General features: G+C 33.8%; 1 protein-coding gene across 1 annotated transcript; it reads left to right on the top strand.

Moving 5' to 3' along the window:
• The first annotated feature begins 10,212 nt into the window (after positions 1 to 10,212).
• Positions 10,213 to 16,356, top strand: LOC310726520 (galactose-specific lectin nattectin-like). Its single transcript, XM_083542225.1, has 10 exons — positions 10,213 to 10,334; positions 10,999 to 11,043; positions 11,644 to 11,673; positions 12,247 to 12,332; positions 12,410 to 12,544; positions 12,624 to 12,735; positions 14,248 to 14,298; positions 15,286 to 15,315; positions 15,431 to 15,498; positions 15,943 to 16,356. Exons 1-10 carry the CDS (start codon positions 10,259 to 10,261, stop codon positions 16,021 to 16,023), a joined length of 714 nt encoding a protein of 237 aa, XP_083398351.1. The 5' UTR covers positions 10,213 to 10,258; the 3' UTR covers positions 16,024 to 16,356.
• Positions 16,357 to 20,680: the final 4,324 nt, after the last annotated feature.

Raw genomic sequence — 20,680 nt, 5'->3', positions numbered from 1 at the left:
TCACTACCTAATAATATTTAAATATCTCATATCTCTCAGACATAACATTAAAACTACCTGTCTAATATTAGGTTGGTCCCTATTGCACCAAACAATATTAAACCGTTAAATTTTAACCCAGGATCTCTGAAGGTGTGCTAGGTTAAGATCTTGTATCTTGCTAAAAGAGGACACTGCCTTTAGAGAATACCATTGCCATGAAGGGGTGTACTACGGTGGCCAAGAAGTGCAAAACACATTAACGAATCCAAAAACAAATTAACAAATCCAAAAACAAATTAACAAATTCAAAAACAAATTAACAAATCCGAAAACACATTAACAAATTCAAAAACAAATTAACAAATCCGAAAACACATTAACAAATTCAAAAACAAATTAACAAATCCGAAAACAAATTAACAAATCCAAAAACAAATTAACAAATCCAAAAACACAACGACAAGTCAGACAAACCGGAAAAGGTAGGTATAGTTTGTGAATGGAAACTTACAGATCATTGGACAAGACACCTGTCATTCAAAATATACAGGTGAGTGACAGGTGTCTCGTCCAATGATTGATAAGATTCCGCTCACAAACTTTACCTACCTTTTCCGGTTTGACTGACTTGTCGTTGTGTTTTTTGGATTTGTTAATGTGTTTTCGGATTTGTTAATTTGTTTTCAGATTTGTTAGTGTTTTCGGATTTGTTAATTTGTTTTTGAATTTGTTAATGTGTTTTCGGATTTGTTAATTTGTTTTCAGATTTGTTATTGTGTTTTCGGATTTGTTAATGTGTTTTCGGATTTGTTAATGGGTTTTTGGATTTGTTAATTTGTTTTTGAATTTGTTACTTTGTTTTTGGATTTGTTAATTTGTTTTTGGATTTGTTAATTTGTTTTTGGATTTGTTAATTTGTTTTCGGATTTGTTAATTTGTTTTTGGATTTGTTTTGCACTTCTCGGCCACCGTAGTGTACTTAGTCTGCAGCAATGTTAGATAGCTGCAACATGTACTGGAACGAGTACAAGGTCCTTGTCAAAGCTGCTCAGATCCTTACACATGCTCATTTTTCCTTATTTCATAGCATCAGCTTTAAAAACTGATAGTTGACATGCTCTCAGTTCAGTTTACCTGTCTGTTTTAATGTTATGGTTGATGTATTTCAGTAAATACTAGCTTATGCAGTACATATTACCTGACCTTTGACAGTTTCAAATTAGTTTACAGTTTTATAAATTAATGTACAGGGATTACAAAATTTCAAACACAGTTACACTGGCTGTGCAGTTTATCCACTGCTGTGTCATTGATCCTAAAACGCTAAAAGCGTTATGTTAAAGTTAACAAGCTAAGTGTGGTTGGCCAATAGCTGTCAGTGTGTTTGGTCTGTTTTCTTTTATTTTAACTTTGGTAACTTGAGTAGTATGTCGAACAGAGGTGCTTCATAATGATTTATCAATACAAAATAATTTATTTATTTATAGATGTCTTCATTGTTTTCTACATGCTATTCCATGTAATGATTTCACTTGAGTTCTCCAACTGTTTAATTTAAAAAGCAGAAGAATGCAGAGGCAAGGAGAACAGGAGAACACGCCTCTTCCCAACAACCAAGTGTTGTGTATTACCATGGCTGATGAAAGTTCTGAGAAAATTCTGATGAATATTCTCTATTCAGGCTCAACCCACAGAAAGCTGCTTGACCAGACAAAATCCTTGGCAGATTGGTCAGAGCAGGTGGTAGATGTTCTTTCTGATATCTCTGACTGTCTCTCTCTGTGCAGCCCCTTTGTTCCAATGTTTTAAATGCCACAACAATCTTACACGCATTAGTAGTCATCAGTCCTGCTTCAATGACTACCCTTCCATTACATTTACAGCTACTGTATTATCATGAAGTGCTTCAAACAGCTTGTCTTAAGGTACCGTATTTTTCGGACTATAAGCCGCTACTTTTTTCCCACGTTTTGAACCCCGCGGCTTAAACAACGAAGCGGCTTATTTATTAATTTTTCCTGGGTTTTTCCCGGTTTCACAAACTTCAAGCCAAAATACTGAACCCCATAACATTAGACCAATGATATTTCCGAACGTAAACGAAAAAACACACCTCACCTGTGTTCTGAGCTGCACGGCTTCGGGAGAAAAAACTTCCACCGATGGAGATTTTTAAACGCACGACGATGCCAAAAGATAAACTCCCGAGAGAAATAGTTGTGAAAGGAAGAAGGAAGACAGTGAACAATGACTTTCTTGGTCGGCTACTGTTTAGATACAAGCCGTTGTAGCGCATTAAGTCTGGGTGAAGGGAGAGCTCACTAACTCCAGTTGCAACAGAAATCATATAAGCACAGACAGGTTTCCAAAACTTGTGCTTTTTTATTATTCTTGGCAACAGCGTTAAGGTTTAGTCAAAGAAACTTAGAAATGAGCATTAGAAAATAATAAGGACATATTCCTTGGTCTCCACACATGCAGTAATAGCGGAAAAATGCGGCGCCAGGCTATTCCCAAAATGTCGCTTTGCTCTTAAAGGAGCCACAACATATTTCACCCGTTACACCGTGTAACATACACTGTCTTTCGTTAAAGCCTGTGTAAAGTTCATTAGTTTCAGGACCTTGATAGTTCGGAGTGGATTGCCCTTTTGGGAGAACCCTCCCTCTCTGAGCCACCACTGGAGGGGTCTCATGTGCAGGAGGCCAAGTGGAATCACATTGGAAGCTGTAGCATAGGATAGCTTCGATCCAAGCGGGAGACAGTTGTGCCCGCATAACGGTCGAGTCCCACACTACACCCAGGAAGGTGGTTCTTTGTACTTGAGAAAGCACACTCTTCCTGGTGTTTAGTCTTAACCCCAGCTCCTTCATGTAGGCGAGAATGACATCTTGGTGCCGGACTGCCCGACGCTCTAATCGAACTAATATCATCCAGTTGTCGATATAGTTCAGAATGCGGATGCCCTAAAGCTTTATTCATGCACTTTGTGAAGGTGCAGGGTGGGAGTGCCAGGCCGACTGGGAGGACCCGTTATTGGTAAGCTTCGACCCCGAAAGCAAACCTCAGGAACCTCCTGTGAGCGGGAAGGATGGTTATGTGGAAGTATGCGTACTTTAGATCTATCGTAACAAACCGGTCATCGGAATTGAGCTGAGACATGACCTGCCTAAGAGTGAGCATCCTGAACCTGAGCCTCACAAGTGAGCAGTTTAGGGAGTGTAGATCTAGGTTTAAAGCATGAGTGAGAACAATGTACTTTGTTTCTAACTTCTAAAGGTTCTAAAGGTGATTTGTCAAAAATAAAAAAAAATGTGCCGGAAGAATAGATGGTCAGGGTTTGAAGTGGTTTCTGTATTATGGTGTCAGGCCAAGGCCTGGACCATGAAAAGGTCACATGTTGTTGTTTTTTTTTTCTTCATAAATAGAGATGGTTGGATTCTGACAGCATTATTTTTATAAAATTGGAAATAATAATTACACAAAAATAATGGTGCCTAATGAGGTAAAGGTTGAAAATAATATAAAAAAAAGGGAGGTACTGAAAATGGTATATAAAGATTGTACCTGCACTGTGATTTCGGGTGCTTCCATGGAAATCCCTTTCTTTGTTTCTGGGTCCATTTTTCTTTGTCACAACAACCCTGATTTTTGAACTTAGTTTGCTTCTTACATTACACTGGAAACCTGCAGAGCGTTTTATAACTTTAAAATACTTTAAAAGATAAAAGTATCAAGGACAGTGACAGAAATTTTATTGAAAATTAAACGAAAAGGGTAATAAACATGGAAAAAGGTGTCAAGATGCCTCATCAAAAAAACAAAGTTTTTAGAAATTTTAAAAAACTGTTCGTGGCTGAAAGACAACAACCATTTAAACATTTAGAATCACATCTAATCAACAAAAAATGAAGTCATTGAGGTAATTTCTTAAAGATGAGAGACTACAGTTTGCAATTTCAGTAGAGCAGAGTCTGTTCTCTTTCTGACAAGCAAAGGTGGCAAAAGTACACACATCCTTTCTTAAGTAGAAGTACAAATACTCATGTTTTAAAATACTTGGGTAAAAGTTGAAGTACTGATTAAACTTTTTTACTTAAGTGAAAGTAAAGAAGTTTTGGCTCTGACATGAACTTAAGTAAAAAGTAGTTATTACTGCTACCTGTTTTAGCTGTTAACTGGACCTCACATCATAAATAGATAGATAGATAGATAGATAGATAGATAGATAGATAGATAGATAGATAGATAGATAGATAGATAGATAGATAGATAGATAGACAGACAGACAGACAGACAGACAGACAGACAGACAGACAGACAGACAGACAGACAGACAGACAGACAGACAGACAGACAGACAGACAGACAGACAGATAGATAGATAGATAGATAGATAGATAGATAGATAGATAGATAGATAGATAGATAGATAGATAGATAGATAGACAGACAGACAGACAGACAGACAGACAGACAGACAGACAGACAGACAGACAGACAGACAGACAGATAGATAGATAGATAGATAGATAGATAGATAGATAGATAGATAGATAGATAGATAGATAGATAGATAGCCTAGTGGGTTAATGTCAGTATCCCCACAAGGATAAGCTTGAGAGTTTGATTGCTGGTCGAGCTGGTTGCTGTGTTGGTAAATAAAACTTCTGGACCTTGTCCCCTTGGATTAATTTCTTGATTTCCTGGTCTTTAATGAAAGATAACTCCACCAAAAAAGGCACTTCTGTGGTAGCTCAGTGGGTTAAGGCTTGTGCCTGAACATGGTCCTTAATATAGTCCATGCTGGTGATAAGGTTTCAAAGCCAGTCCTACATGCCTTCTTTCTTACTGCACTGGCATAAAACAAAGTATAAACCCTCCAAACAGCACACATGCTTTTCAGCAGTGGTCGCTCAGTGGTTTAAGGCTTGTGCCTCATCTAAACATGCTTTCCAGTCTGATCTCTTCCATGGTTCAGTGGGTTAAGGCTAGTGTCTCCCTGATGGTGAGGATCAGGGTTTGAATCCTGCTTTCTGCCTGCTAGTTGCGATGTTGGTTATGTTCCTGCTTCCTAAATCTTTCTTTAGCTTTATATTCTTGTGTTGATGGTTTAAAGGTAGATAGACGCAGCTTCCACGCAGCTATTTCTGACACCTTCCTTACTACGGCCCCGAAACCTTCCACACTCTTAACTTTGAGCCCTGGCCGGGGTTTGAACCAGCAACCTCTCAACCCAGAGGTAAAGCTCTTCCAATTGAGCCACAGGATCTCCTGCAAGAACCTGAATTTTTAGGACCTTTTTTCTTTAAAAAAAAAAAACTTTTTAAAGAATTTAAAGGAAAGCTAAGGGGTAGGAATCAAACCGGGTGAGTCAGATAGCAGCAATCACTTTACTGACCATTACACCAACACAGGAGAGACAAACAAGCCTTTGCTTATTGGACTCTTGGCTTTTCTATAATTAGGAGACCAGCGTTTTCTCTTAGATCATGATGGTAGAGGGTCAAAGATGATGATGATCAGGAATGTGTCTGTTCTCAGTCATGTTTACATCACTGACTCCCTCTGTCTCATCCACATTAACCCCAAACTTCTTACTGACTTCTGTGGTGAGTGAGAGTCCGTACTTTATACACCAGTGGATTGAACGCGCAATGACAGGAAATCAGTTGTTCGGCTGAACTCGGCAGGCAGTGAAAATAAAAAAATAATATTTCACCAAATCAATGGATTAAAACTAAAGTAACGAGCCGGTTTTGAAAATGTAAAAAGTAAAAAAGTACAGATATTTGTGGAAAAATTTAATGAGTAAAAGTAAAAAGTTGTCTGAAAAATAAATAGTGGAGTAAAGTACTGATACCGAAAAAATCTACTTAAGTACAGTAAGGAAGTATTTTTTCGTTACTTCCCACCTCTGATGCAGAGTGTAACACAGGTCAGAATTGAGCTGATGAGAAGAAAGAATGTAATTTGCAATTATTATATTTTCACTCAAAACGCTAACAAAAAGTAATATAATGCGTTATAAATGTTGTTTTGTTGTACTATAGATGAAGAAAAATAGTAAAATAATTAATTAATCAATTAAATAAATAAAAACCCCGCTAATTTAACTATTTTTTCTGTTTTATTGTTTTATTGTTTCATTGCCATTTTATTTTATTGTTTACATCTCATATGTACATCTATTTAAACCCCTTTTTTATTTTATAAATAAATCAAGAACATCTTGGTAAAAGTCATTTTCCTAGTCTGTCTAAATATTAATGTGCATTCTCTATTCCTTGCCCTTAGTGAACCTAGCAATCTGTTCCATAACTGTGTATCCTAACATATTGATAGCGTTACCGGCTACACAAGGTAGCACAATTTGTCTGAACATAGGACCGGACAAACTGCATACAGTTTTATAAAACAACAGATTCATTTTACCATTATTTTATAACTTAAATATGGAAAAAAAAGTAGATAAATATGAATTAGACAATTGGAGACAAATTTACAGTCCTTGTTCATAAGACTTAAGTCTTACACAATAATAGCAAATAGAATGTGTAAATAAAATCTGTGATATAGAGCAAAATTGTGCCGTCAAATGATGTTACATGACAACCTTCGGACAGCTAGAGAATTAATTACGATTGCACCAGACAGCAAATTCTTAACGCAGGCCTAAATCAAAGTAGGCTTTTAGAGAATCTCCAGAGAATATCTATGGATAACCATGAATCACTACAGCTTTCCAAAATTGTTTTTATGAATTATTATATATTATTAATCATTATTAAAAAAAATACATAAAAAAAATTGACATTGAAGGGATGATTTTGAAATGAACAGAGGGGTACAAATGGGCTGCCCTTTTTAGCGCAGCACCACAATATAGCGATGAGTTTGTTTACACAAAATCGAACCAAACCAAGAATAGAAGGTAAATAACAAAAATTGCATATTACTGTACATCTATCTATCTATCTATCTATCTATCTATCTATCTATCTATCTATCTATCTATCTATCTATCTATCTATCTATCTAGCTATCTAGCTATCTATCTAGCTAGCTGTCTAGCTAGCTAGCTATGATGTCTAGCTAGCTAATAAAATATGTGCAAAATGTATTTAGGGAAATAACAGAAATGTTGGTGAACACTTTTATTAAAACCATAAAACTAGAGGGACTTAACGAGGTTGAACTCAGCAGGAAACTCTCAAAAGATTTCTGTAAACATTTAACTGAAGCAAAAAAGAGATGCAGACTGAAAGGGTGAAATGAAATCCTGGTGGAAAAAGAGGGGAAGGAAAGAAAAAAGAAAAATATAATTAAATACAAAAAATACAACCTAATTCTTGATTTATGGTGTATTTATTTGTTTAAAAAAAAAAAAAAAATCTCCTAACCACTGTTAAAATGTGTAAATATGTATTTATATAGTTATATAGTTCCTATTGTTTGTTTGAAAATTCTGCTTACTGTTCTTTACATTTGTTAATCATTGTTAATTTCATATAATGTCATTTTGGTAATTTCTTTTTTTAAAGCTTTTTTTCAAAAAGTGGGAATTTGGATGGATGTTTCATGTTTTGGCCAATAGATGGTCCATAATGTTGTCTTCCTTCTTCTTCCTGCTAAATTGTATTACTGCCACCTGTATTCAATTGCCTCTGTGTGCATATACAGTAAGTTACCTATATGTACTATTGTTTTTTATGTTAAAAAAAAATTTACTTAAATTGTTGCCATTTTCTGTAATTACCAGCTTTTGCCCATGAAGATCCCAGGACAATTAAGCCTTGCCAGTACACATACGGTCTGTTAGTAATTTATGCCCAATTATAATTTAAATGATTATTTGTTTCAAAAAGGGGAGGGACGTGAAAGATACAAATTTAAAAGTATTATTATGTATTATCTAAGGTAAAGCATAATTATTTAAATACAACTGCAAATCAAATAAAATTTTTTTGTCATTATTCTTTTATTTCTCTTTTTTGTTTTTTTTTGCAGTAAACCCCCCTTAGTATCTGCAAACATTGGATTTGGATGTGTTTTTATCAGGTCTGGGTTAAAAAATAAAAAAGATTTTAAGCATCAAAGTTTAAATTGAAAGTTGATTGAAAAATTGTATAACATAACAACAAAGCTTATACAACAATCAATTAAAATATATAATATATTACACATTTAAAATGCATATAAACATAAGATGTTCTACTAGAACAAAATAATAAGCATAATGTTAATTCAAATCATGCACATGTTTATAATCGTGCCACTACATAATTTGCTTTTAATGCCGTGCCAGGGGAAAAACAGAAAAATCCTTCGGTGGCACATCGAATGCACAAACAAATGTGTGCAAATGTCTAAAAAACAAATAGGGAATGGATTTGTTAGCCTTTAGACTTTTCAAACAAATGTTATGCAACGATTTCCATTGAAAATACAGCACTGGATTTAGATCAAAAAACATTACTAATTAAATGTTTTGTAAAACAGATGCTGTTGCATTTTTTGTTTTTAAATGTATTTCTTCTTTAAAAAAAATAGCCAAAATTTAATCTATTGATTTGTGTTCATAGACACAATTTCCCTACTTTTTTCGTGTCACTGAAGAGGACTTTCTATGTAACGAATTTCAATAGGAAGTAGTTTTGTTGCCTCTGCCAATGTTTTCTGCCACTGGATTTCACAGAAGCAGTATTGTTTTTTAAATTACCTTTGGCATTTCTGTCAGCATTACTAATGATCCTCTCGCTCCGTTGCTATGGAGATGGAGCCCGACTGGGGCAGTCCTGCGGAGTGACATGAAAAAAAGAGGGAAATTCGTGTCCATGAAAACGAATCTATGGAAGCCTGTATCCTCCACTGAATAATAATAATAAAAAAGGTTATAGTGACGATTTATCTCACAATTCTGACTTTTTTTCCTCAGAATTGCAAGATATTAACTCACAATTGCGAGAAAAAAGTCTAAATTGCGAAAGAAAAAGTCAGAATTGCGAGATATAAATTAGTAAGCAGCTAATTCTAGCAATATTGATTATTTAATGCTTTATGTCCAGCTTCAAGAATTGCTCCTAAAAGAAAGAAATCCTGACAATTCTGCATATCGAGATGAATGTAGGATGGCAGGAATGAAGACATTTGTTAAAGTCTGCTGAAATAAGAACAGTTAAGCAGATCATGCCATTAGAAAATTAAATAATAAATGTCAATAACACACATACACACACACACACACACACACACACACACACACACACACACACACACACACACACACATGCACATACACACAAAAATATATCAGTATTACCCAAATAGGGTCTAACAAATGCAAACTATTGAATTAAATGTATCAATTTATTTAATTTTATTTAATCAATTTAATCAATATAATAAAAAAGCGTATTGCATGAATTAGATTTTTTTCTATTACATTTTGTTTTATAAAATATAAACTATTACATATTATTTAACCAAGCAGGCATTTTTTTAAAAATTGTTTTAAAAATGTAAACTGTTCAAATTTTGATGATCACAAATGTTCATAATAACAAACTACATTAATAAGAAATAACAGGCAATTTTATGATTTGCATTTCTTTCACCTAACCGTACCAAATTTGAACCGAACCGTGACTTAAAAACCGAGGTACGTACCGAACCGTGAATTTTGTTTACTGTTACACCCCTAATATATATATATATATATATATATATATATATATATATATATATATATATATATATATATATATATATATATATATATATTAGAGAGTAAGAGAAAGGGAGAGAGAGAGAGAGAGAGAGAGAGAGAGAGAGAGAGAGAGAGAGAGAGAGAGAGAGAGAGAGAGAAAGAGAAAGAGAAAGAGAGAGAGGCAACTTTTAATTGTTTCAGGGAACTTGTTACTGCTTATATTTTACTATTTTGTTATTTTCATTTAATAAAGTTTACTATTTGTGTTCTCATGCTTCTTTGCTGTTCCCTTTTTTTTGCTATATATAGGTTTTTTTCTTTTAAAGTGTATTTAGTTCATATAAAGACTGAAGAGTTATTTTTTTCAACATGAGTAGTAATGCACGGTTGCCCATTACATGTAAATTTAAAAGAAATTGAATCGCATTCTAAGCAAATTGGAAAAGTATGAATATGAAAAGTTATGTTAATGATGTGCTGGCTAGGATATAGAAAGGCACTTTTTACTGTAAACACCTCACATTAACAATGACAACACAATTCACGGTTGATTTTACATTCTTATAAATGCAAAAACAGAAGAACATGATAAACATAAGCAGGAAGAAATGGATTGTGCATAAATATTTGTTCCATCAAACAGGTAAGTGTACATCACTTTCTTGATTATGTTTGAACTGTAAATTTTTTAAAAAATCTTTTTTTTTTAAAAGAGCATTGAAAATTTTTCTACAAGAAAAATGTCTCTTATTTAAGCTGTGGATGTCTTCAACTCTGTCTGTCCCCCACCAGCTCCTGGTTGCTTGCATTTATATTGCGATCTTTAAATGATGACAGTATATTTGTATATTTATCTATGTTTTTTTTTTATTTTATTTGTGCTTTTATAGAGATATATCCACAAGCCAACATCATTAAATATTATATGTCTGATTTATTATTATAATATTTCATGTCTGGCTGGAGTAAATATTTCTACAATACCTTTTACGTTTGTATATGTGATTATGCTTGGAATTTATTGAGTACATTTACAGCATTTGGCAGATCGTTATCCAGAGCGACTTACAATTATCTCATTTTTGCAATTGAGAAGTTGAGAGGGCCTTGCTCAAGGGCCCTGGAGTGGCAGTTTGGTGGTGCTGGGACCGTGGTTCCACTTAACTTAATTATATATATATATATATATATATATATATATATATATATATATATATATATATATATATATATATATATATATATATATATACATACTGTATATATAAAAAAGTTTTTCTTTTCTTTTGCCTCTTATGTACTCACAGCTCTAGATATATCGGCATTAATGTTGTTCATTCTGCTAATTTCAGGTCAGTAACTTGGGCTATCACTTTACTGTAACTTGAAAGTCTCTAGTCATTAAACTTTACAACTTATATAATATATATATATATAGTTTCTTTAATGTATTCATTTATAATAATTCATTTTGAATATACCCTGCTTTTAGGTACAAAGCCATTATTCCTTTTATGTTTCTTCGTCTTCTTCTTCTTTCGGCTGCTCCCATTAGGGGTCTCCACAGCGGATCATCCTGATCATAACCCCTCTGTTTTCTACATCTGCCGCTTTAAACCCAACTACCTGCATGTCTTTCCTCACCACATCCATAAACCTCCTCCTTGGTCTTTCTTCCTCTTTTCCTCCTTTCTGGTGGCTCCATCCTCAGCATTTTCCTACCGATATACCCCATGTCCCCCATCTGCACATGTCCAAACCATCTCAATCTCGCCTCCCTCACCTTGTCTCCAAAACATCCCACATGCGCTGTCCCTCTAATAAAATCCCAACGAAAATCTCAACATCTTCAGCTCTGCTACCTCCAGCTCCACCTCCTGACTTTTACTCAATGCCACTGTCTCTAAACCATACAACATCGCAGGTCTCAACACATATTTCTTTCTTTTTAGGGTTATCCACAATTTCCTTTGCACAAAGCGGTGAGCTGAAGTTTTATTAATCAAAATAATTCAAAGTACTGTTTATTTTTCATAGTAATACATTTTTTTAAATTACAAAAAATTACCAAAATAAATCTAAGTTGAATAAAAAAACTCTATCAATGAAAGACAGAGAAACTATATATATATATATATTCTATAAACAATATATAGAAGTCTTTCATTTACCAAATGAATCAAATAATATAAAATTATATCAAATATCTTATACAGTATTAATCATTAGGCATAAATATAATTACATTTTATTTGTATATCACAGTATTTTTATTTGTATCTGGTTTTATCAAGGCATTAGGAATGCAGGTTAGAAAATCTTTACTTTTACTTATCTTTTTTTTTTTTTTTTTTTTTTTTAACAAATCTCTTGCTAAAACTCAGAGGTTATATTATTTTGCTTAAATCCCATGTGTTTATGAATCATCTATTATCAGAAATCTGACCTTACTTATTTGTTAAGCAGACTTTGTGATTCTGACATAGGTACTTATACATGCAATCTGCTCCATATTATAACATTGTTTATATTTATTATGTGGTACATCTCTTAAGATCTAAGATGCCAACAAAACTGGTCACAGTTTGGATCACGCTGCTTCAGGATCTTCACAACAGCAACAAACTGGAATGATGCAGAGGTAATCTCTTCTAATGAATGTGAATTGCTTCAGAAAAAATATAAATAAATTATAGTAATTATTAAGTTTTCTTCCAGAAAAATTGTGTGACCATGGGAGGGCATCTTGCATCTTTGCACAACAAAGAAGAGTACGCATTCATCAAGGGTTTAGTCCTAAGTAAAACAGGTTCCAATGCAGAAACTTGGTTGGGTGCCACCGATGTAGTACAGGTTTGTAAAACAAACACATCATTTAGATTTTAGAATAATTATTTTATAATAAAAATTGTCTATATTTGATATTTTCTAGAATTTTGTTTGGGTGTGGACTGATGGATCAGCATTTGATTACTACAACTGGTCCGCTGGACAACCTGATAATAATATGCAGTCGGAGCACTGTTTGGAGATTAATTTTCAAGGTTTCTGCTTTAATATTTACTTCATAGTGTGTGCATCAAAACTAAAACATGAATTGACAACAGTATCAGAAATTATAGATTTTTGCTTCATTACTTGTATGGCAAGTTGTTGCAAAAAATTCACAATGCTTTCTTTACTTGCTGAAAATTGCACCTCTTATCCCAAAGATTCTCAATGTGTAAAACATGCTAATCAAAATTCTAAAAATCTTCTAAAAAGATCTGTTGAATTAAAAATACTGTGTGCATGGAATAGTGTACAGTATCAATAAACCCTCATCTATTTCATAAATATGACATACCAAAACAAAACTTTTACATTTTACATTTATAACATTTAGCAGATGCCCGTATCCAGAGCGACGTAAAAAAAGAATATGTACAATGAATAAATCTACACTGGTATGCTAGATTACAAACTTAAGATAAATCAACCTACAACTCTGTTAAGAGTCTTTCTGTTTTTTTGTTTTTTTTTTTATAAAAGACTAAGCAAAACTGGAAAAGTGTTAGTTTAAGTGATTCAGAAAGAGGTGGGCCTTTACCTGTCGCTTGAAGATAGCTAAGGACTCCGCTGCTCGGACATCTAGAAGATGTTCATTTCACCACTTCAGTGCCAGAACAGAAAAGAGTCTTGAGGTATAGTTACCTCTTACCCTGAGAAAAGGTGGTACCAGTTGAGCAGTGCTAGAGGATTGATGAGATCTCTGAGGTAAGATAGTGCTGGTCCATATTTGGCTTTGTAGGCAAGCATCAATGTTTTGAATCTGATGCGTGCAGCTACCGGAACTTGGGCAGGGTAAACACAAGTCAAGACCTGGAGATGAATCACCTGGGATGACCAGCATTTTGATTTTGCTGGGGTTGAGTTTTAGTCGATGAGCACTCATCCATGAATATACAATATGTCTGCCAGCCGGGGACCAAGTCCTGAGCCTTGTGGGACACCAGTGGAGAGTCTGCATGGGGCAGATGTGGAGAGACTTCATCTCAAGTCAATGTTTTACATTGCTGAATAAGCAGACAAAGGAAAGTGAACAAACTTGTCAACTGAACAACTCCTGAAAACAAGGACTAATAACAAGACAGGGGTGGAGACATGGCATTAATGAAATAAGCACATTAACAATAGACACATCAGTAAAAAAATACCACTCGTGACTAGATAAACATGTAAGTCAGTAATCGCTCAAAACTTCCTGCTGCAAACTGAGTAAGGGCTTAATCTCTGACATTATCATTATTTTACCTACAACATTTTTTCTCAGACCTTGCTTTGTGATCTACTTCTTTCTAAAACATTATCCATTAATGAAATTCAGATTATTCACCTAATATGTATAATATTATTTATAATATGTGTAATTTTACTATTTCCAAGGCTCAATTATAAAATATTTGATACCAGAAATTCTTATTCTATAATTGATGAAAAAAAATAACTGTAACTATCTGAAATAAATCTGTATATTTCGACATATTAAACATTTTTGTCATTTCTCTTTTCTTTAGTTAATTGGAATGATATACCTTGCACTAACCTGTACCCATCAGCTTGTGCTAGTGAGTATTCCCCTCTCCTCCCCCTCTATATTTCAAATATCTATAAAGGCATTAGTTTATAAAAATATAAAATAAAATGTATAATATAAAATTACATGGTAATTTTAATTACTTGGTTGAAAATCCTTTTTTGCAAATGACTGCAATGTTTTCATCTCTGGTGTCTTTGCAAATTATGTCTATTGGCATTATCCAAATACATATCAGATTTTTGTCAGCAGCAAACTTTATTCTTGTTTTCCTGTTTTTGAGGTTTATTACAAGATAGCGTACAGTTTGAAATAAACCACCTGTATTTACTCTAGTTGAGTCAGTCATGATTGTTACTTACTGAATGGTGTTTTTCATCTGGCCAACTGTTGTGAAGGGGCTTTTGTTGGTTTTTTAAATTTTTTATTTAGCTTTACATTTAATAAAAGTTTGATTGTAATTGATAACTCTAGGACTTTCATATTGGGAGATACAACAGCAGATGTCAACAATGATTAGAGAAAAAAAAGTAATTATAGTATAGAAAGCATTTATAGTATGAATGTAGTGCAAAAGTATCATTGTTACCTTTAAGGAAACATGTGCAGTCATCATTGCTTTGGACAAAAAAGTAATTCACAGGCAAGGATATTACTCCAGACTATAAGCAGCAGACTTGTTAAAATTAATATTTATGTCATTCTCAAAGCTTTTGACTAAAGCTACAGATGTCTCATATGAGCATAATTTTGGGCTGCTTTAGGGTCTGAATACTTATCATAATAATACCAATGAAGTACTTTTTTGTTGCTAGTTTCAAACCATAGTCATGGCCAGAGTAACAAACTCAAAGTTCAAGACTTGCTTGAACTGGAAGAGAGAAGTGGTTATAAGATGTAATGTAATAGCACAACTGGTATGTACGCATACTGAGATTCTTGGGTTAGACAGAATATGTACTCAACAGACCTAAATGGTCTAACACAAAGACAATGTACCTGCCTTTTTGTCTTACAGAGGCAGCCATCCCAGCTAAACTCATATCAGGTAATGTTTTTAAGAAACTGGTGCAAAATTATTAGGCAGATTGTAACTTTCTAAAATTTCCTTTATTAATTGTATTAATTGTATCATTTGAATGAATGTCTTTAACGGTTTTTAGTGATACAACTCAAAATCAAGTCAACTAACAACTTACTGGAATCTGACATGGAAATAATTGTCCAACAGGTAAGATATAAATTGGAAGAAAAATCCAATAATTGTTGAATATATACTGTATACTGGTATATACTCAGAGATAGCAATGTCACACATTCTTCACTCAAGTAAAATACTAAATGTACTTAAAATACTCAAATAAAAGTTGAACTACTGACTACACCTTTTCACCCAATGTCTTGATGTCTTATCAGCAACAGTATTGGATCATTAAACATGGAATTCAAGCCAGTAACAAATATTTTTTGCCACAGTCTCCAACCTGCCACATTTTCAATATTTTAGATGTTTAAGGCAAAAAATTTAACAAAATAGCTGAACCTTTAAAAGTGTTCAGAAACAATTCAAATTAGGATAAAATATCAGTTCTTTAAAATATCTAACTTTTTATATTCCTTATCTTATTTGTAATGTATTAATATATTGCATTGTCATGCTGTCTTTTCCATACAGGTCAAACAGAAGTTGATGAACAGTGGAATGCCAAGCAATGCTACACTCAAATTGAAAAGTACATATAAGAAACCAGTTTAGCATTTGCTGCTTATGAGCAAAATGATTATTTTTAGATTAATTTTATTAATAAAAAAAACATATTATTAGAGCTTGAAGTAAATGCAAAAACAGACAAATGCACTACATGGCCAAAAGCCTGTGAACACCTGACTTACAGTGTAGAACCCTAACATTCGGCTAGAGTACAATTCAGGAGGCAGCCTAACCTTAGCTGAATGCTGGGCTCTCTTTTATTTATTTCATGCTTTTAAAAGTCCTTTAAAAACTCAATTAAGCAAAACAAATATGAACATGTAGCTTTCATTCTGTAAAATTTAAGGTCATGTTTTATGTATGGTTTTGTGTGTGTGTGTGTGTGTGTGTGTGTGTGTGTGTACAGGGGAATTGCCATGCTAGAACAGATTGGGCATATCGAAGAGCAATTTTATACTACTACTAAGTAATATTACATAAATGTGTGCTTATGACTTTGTTTGACTCTTTTGGAAAATAACCACATATGGTTATGGTAGTCAGTTTTGCACAAATGTTTGACTATATAATGTAAGTTCATTCATATTCCAAGATAGAATAGTAACCATCCTTCCCCAATCTCTGCATCATTCCAATGTGGAACTGAGAGACATAATTCTGAATAAAACATATTCTCAAGGGGATTTTGTTTTTCTTTTGCCAAGTTCTCACACAAGTTATGTCATTTATCTCTTTTCTAATACGAACAGCATGGTAATAGTTGACAAATTATCCAAGGAAAGCAGATTCATTGCTCTGTCCATATTATTCACTGCCAAGACAACTGCAGAATAAGTAATTTACTATATTTTCCCAGTTTTTCCCATATTTCTCCCAGGAATCTCCACCTCGAATCTGCTTCTGCGCATGGAGTTCCGCAAGTTGTCCCAGCACTAAATTAGCCAAATTAGTCAAAATAACGAACAAACCTGTTCACTTACAATATACATTTACTCATAGGTTCATGAGGTTTAAAACAATATGTATGTGAAAAAATATTAAATTTACCTTTTAATCACAAATAGCCAATAAATAAATTAACCATTTACAAGTTCAATTACCTCCAAAGACGCCGATGAGCAGATGAACATATAACAGTCAGTAGGCAAGTTTGTTTCAGCGTTATGGTGAAAAAATGCCACAAAATGCATTGCCGCATTTGTTGACCCCCAGAGGGTTCATTGTGTGCATGTAGATTTGTGCTTATTCAGCCACACAGATGATTGTAAAGTCCGGTACTTGTGTAGGGTGAGGAGACCTGGGGTGCAGTCAGCATTCCAATTCATGCCAAAGGTAGGGTTCAAAAGGGTTGAAGTCAGAGCTCTATAGCAGGCCACTTAAGATCCTCCACTCCATGTTAACTATGTTTTATGTGGCATTGTCATGAAACAGGTTTGAGTATAGAAGATCGAATGAAAATTAAATTCTACTGCAAAACTACTAAAATCATCCTATTTAATTGAGTGCCTCCATTTTTATTGGTAACATTTTCGGGAATAACTACATTAGGCTGGAGTAGTCAGGTGTTCCAATACTTTTGTCTATATAGTGTATCTTGGTCATTTGTTTCACTTTTGTCCTGGATATTTTCTTTTAATCAATGTGCTTATACTTACAAGTATACTTTTTTGATTTGGTATGGCTTCTGCATGTGTTCTCCACTCACGTGTACCAGTCCAGGAATTGTGTGTACTGAAGGTGAAGGTATATACTATTGTAAACACTTCTGGTGCAGCCAAAATATAATTAAATATCAAAAGAAAAATTTTTAACACTTTGCTTGTAAACAAAATTAGAACTTGGTTTGTGCTGATTCAAAATCTTTACAATACCAACAAACTGGACAAAGTCTTTACCTGTTCTGAGTGGTTTAATCTAACTATGCAATCCATTTAATAACTCAAAATCCTAATAAAACATTTTCCATTAATCTGCATTTGCAGTCTGCACTCACATTACATGACAGCTCAACTTAGCAGCATTTATTTTCTGGCCTGCATTGCTAAACTAAAGCCATGAAACCGCTTGATGTAAAAAATGTGATTAGGGGTTGTGGTTAGCATCATACAGGAAGATAAATCCAAAAAACTTGAGGTAGATAAAATTATATGTGTGCTAGCTTAAGTTATAAAAGGACTTATGACACATACTTAAAAGACATATAAACATAAGATGTACTACTGTAACAAATGTAGTTAGTTACAAATGTTATTTCAAATCATGCATGTGTTTATAATAAAAAAAATTTTCAAAACATTTGGGACAGTATATTTTAGGCTAACTAGGATAGTCTTAAAAGCCTTTTCTTATGATATAAATCTTAAACTGTAAATCAGAGATGTCAGTGAATTTCAGTCATGTCGTTTTTTAACCTGCTACAATTTAAACTATATTTTATTTATTTTTAACTATACAAGTTTTGCTAAACAATGCTGTTCTAATGTCACGCCAGGACACATGCAGAAGATGTATTGTGTGGTCTGTCAAATGCACAAACAAATGTGTGCAAATGCGTGACGCATCTAATAAACAAATAAAGAAAAGTTTTTTAGACTTTGTGTTTTGCATGTAAGACCTCAATGACTCATTCATTTCTAATTCTCATTCTGTCAATTGTCCACATTCCCTACTTATATGTATATTATCTGTCCGGAAGGTCTTAGTATCGCTGACCCATAACGTTCTATATATGGCAATCATGCCTCAGACTTTTTGCTTGACTTGCTGTTTTACACCAGTCGCTGCTGTCAGGGTATCATTCTGGAATCATGTTTTTGTTGTGGAATACATTCTTTGTTTTATTCTCTACATTGTTTTCTGAATAAACTTTAAAGATAGAGAAACTTTGCCATCAGATTCCTGTCCTTGTGTGTCACTTCATATCCTCAAAGTTTTTAGCAGCATTGTGAATTAAAAAGATATCAAATAGAAAATGGAAATTACTTCCATGCCACAAAGACTTGTTTTACGTTATTACTAATGAAATCTTGTAATGTTTGTGAAATAAATCAGATGCTCATTATATTTAAAAAATGTTTACTTTATTAATACAACATTGCTCAATGCCAGAACAAACACACACACACACACACACACACACACACACACACACACACACACACACACACACACACACACACACACACACACACACACTCCTGCTTAAACAGGATCTGGATCATAAATAAAATTTAGCCCAAAAGCACAGGTGTTACACTCACTGACTCTACTGTAAAACATTTGGTGTAAATTATTTTTAGCACAATGGTGCATACATTCACACTGAAACTATGTCAGATTAATTTACCTGCAACAAAGAAAACAAAAACAATCCTTCATTTATGCTCCACACAAAGAAGCTAATGCTAACTGCTAAAAGCATATAAAAAGCACTACAACACTAAAATGTAAATGCACACATTACTGGATAATCTTATTTTGTCCACTTATAAATCAGATTTAGGTACAGGGCAGTACAGGCATAAACACCTGGTCCTATCATTTTAGAGAAATTAAAGTGTATTATATAGACATAAAAACGTGTAGAGTTTGAAATTTGTGCCCCAGAATGTAGTTACAGTATGATAAAGTTTTAGTGCTGAGTGTTACGCTTTGATCAAGAGTTGGAAACCATTCCCTGACAATGAGAGACTGAACACAGAAAAAAAGGTATATATGCTACTCTCTAAAATATACATGTTACTGTTAATTGGAAATGCTCTAAGAAATTACCTGCAATTCTACAGTAAAATTAATATGCTCATATTTTCTTGTGGTTTCTGATATTTTTATATACACACACACACACACACACACACACACACACACACACACACACACACACACAGGTGCATATATTAGAATTAGAATTACTAATTACTAGAATTACTCAAATAAATCAACTTTTTAATGATATTCTAATTATTAAAAAGTTTAATAATTTTTGTAATTTAATGCAAAAAGTGAAACTGGTGTATTATACACACAGACTGATATATTTCAAGTGTTTATTTCTTTTAGTTTTGGCTAAATGGCTTACAGTTAATGAAAACCCAAAATTCAGTATTTCAGAAAATTTTAATATTGTGAAAAAGTTCAATATTGGAGACTCGTGGTGTCACACTCTAATCAGTTTATTAAATCCAAACACCTGCAAAGGTTTCCTGAGCCTTTAAATGGTGTCTCAGTCTGGTTCAGGCTACACAATCATGGGGGAAGACTGCTGACTTGACAGTTGCCAAAAGATGATCATTGACACCCTACACATGGAGGGTAAGACACAAAAGGTCATTGCTAAAGAAGCTGGATGTTCACAGAGTGATGTATCCAAGCACATTAATGAAAAGATGAATGGAAGGAAAAAATTGTGGTAGAAAAAGGTCCGATGGAGCCCATTCAAGAATTTGTGGGATATTCACAAAGAGTGGATTGCAGCTGGAGTCAGTGCTTCAAGAGCCACCACACACAGACGTATCCATGGGCAACAACTGACAGATTTATTGTGTCAAGTCACTCCTTAACCAGAGACTTTTCAAATGAAAGGAAAGAAAATTTTGCATTTGGAAATTAAGGTCCCAGAGTCTGGAAGAAGAGAGGAGAGGCACAGAATCCAAGTTGCTTGAGGTCCAGTGTAAAGTTTGCAGTCAGTGGTGGTTTGGGAAGT

This window comes from Silurus aristotelis (genome assembly GCF_946808225.1).
Source record: "Silurus aristotelis genome assembly, chromosome: 5".
Classification (NCBI taxonomy): domain Eukaryota; kingdom Metazoa; phylum Chordata; class Actinopteri; order Siluriformes; family Siluridae; genus Silurus; species Silurus aristotelis.
Note: the sequence above shows the minus strand (reverse complement) of the source record. Positions and strands in the feature narration are given on the sequence as shown.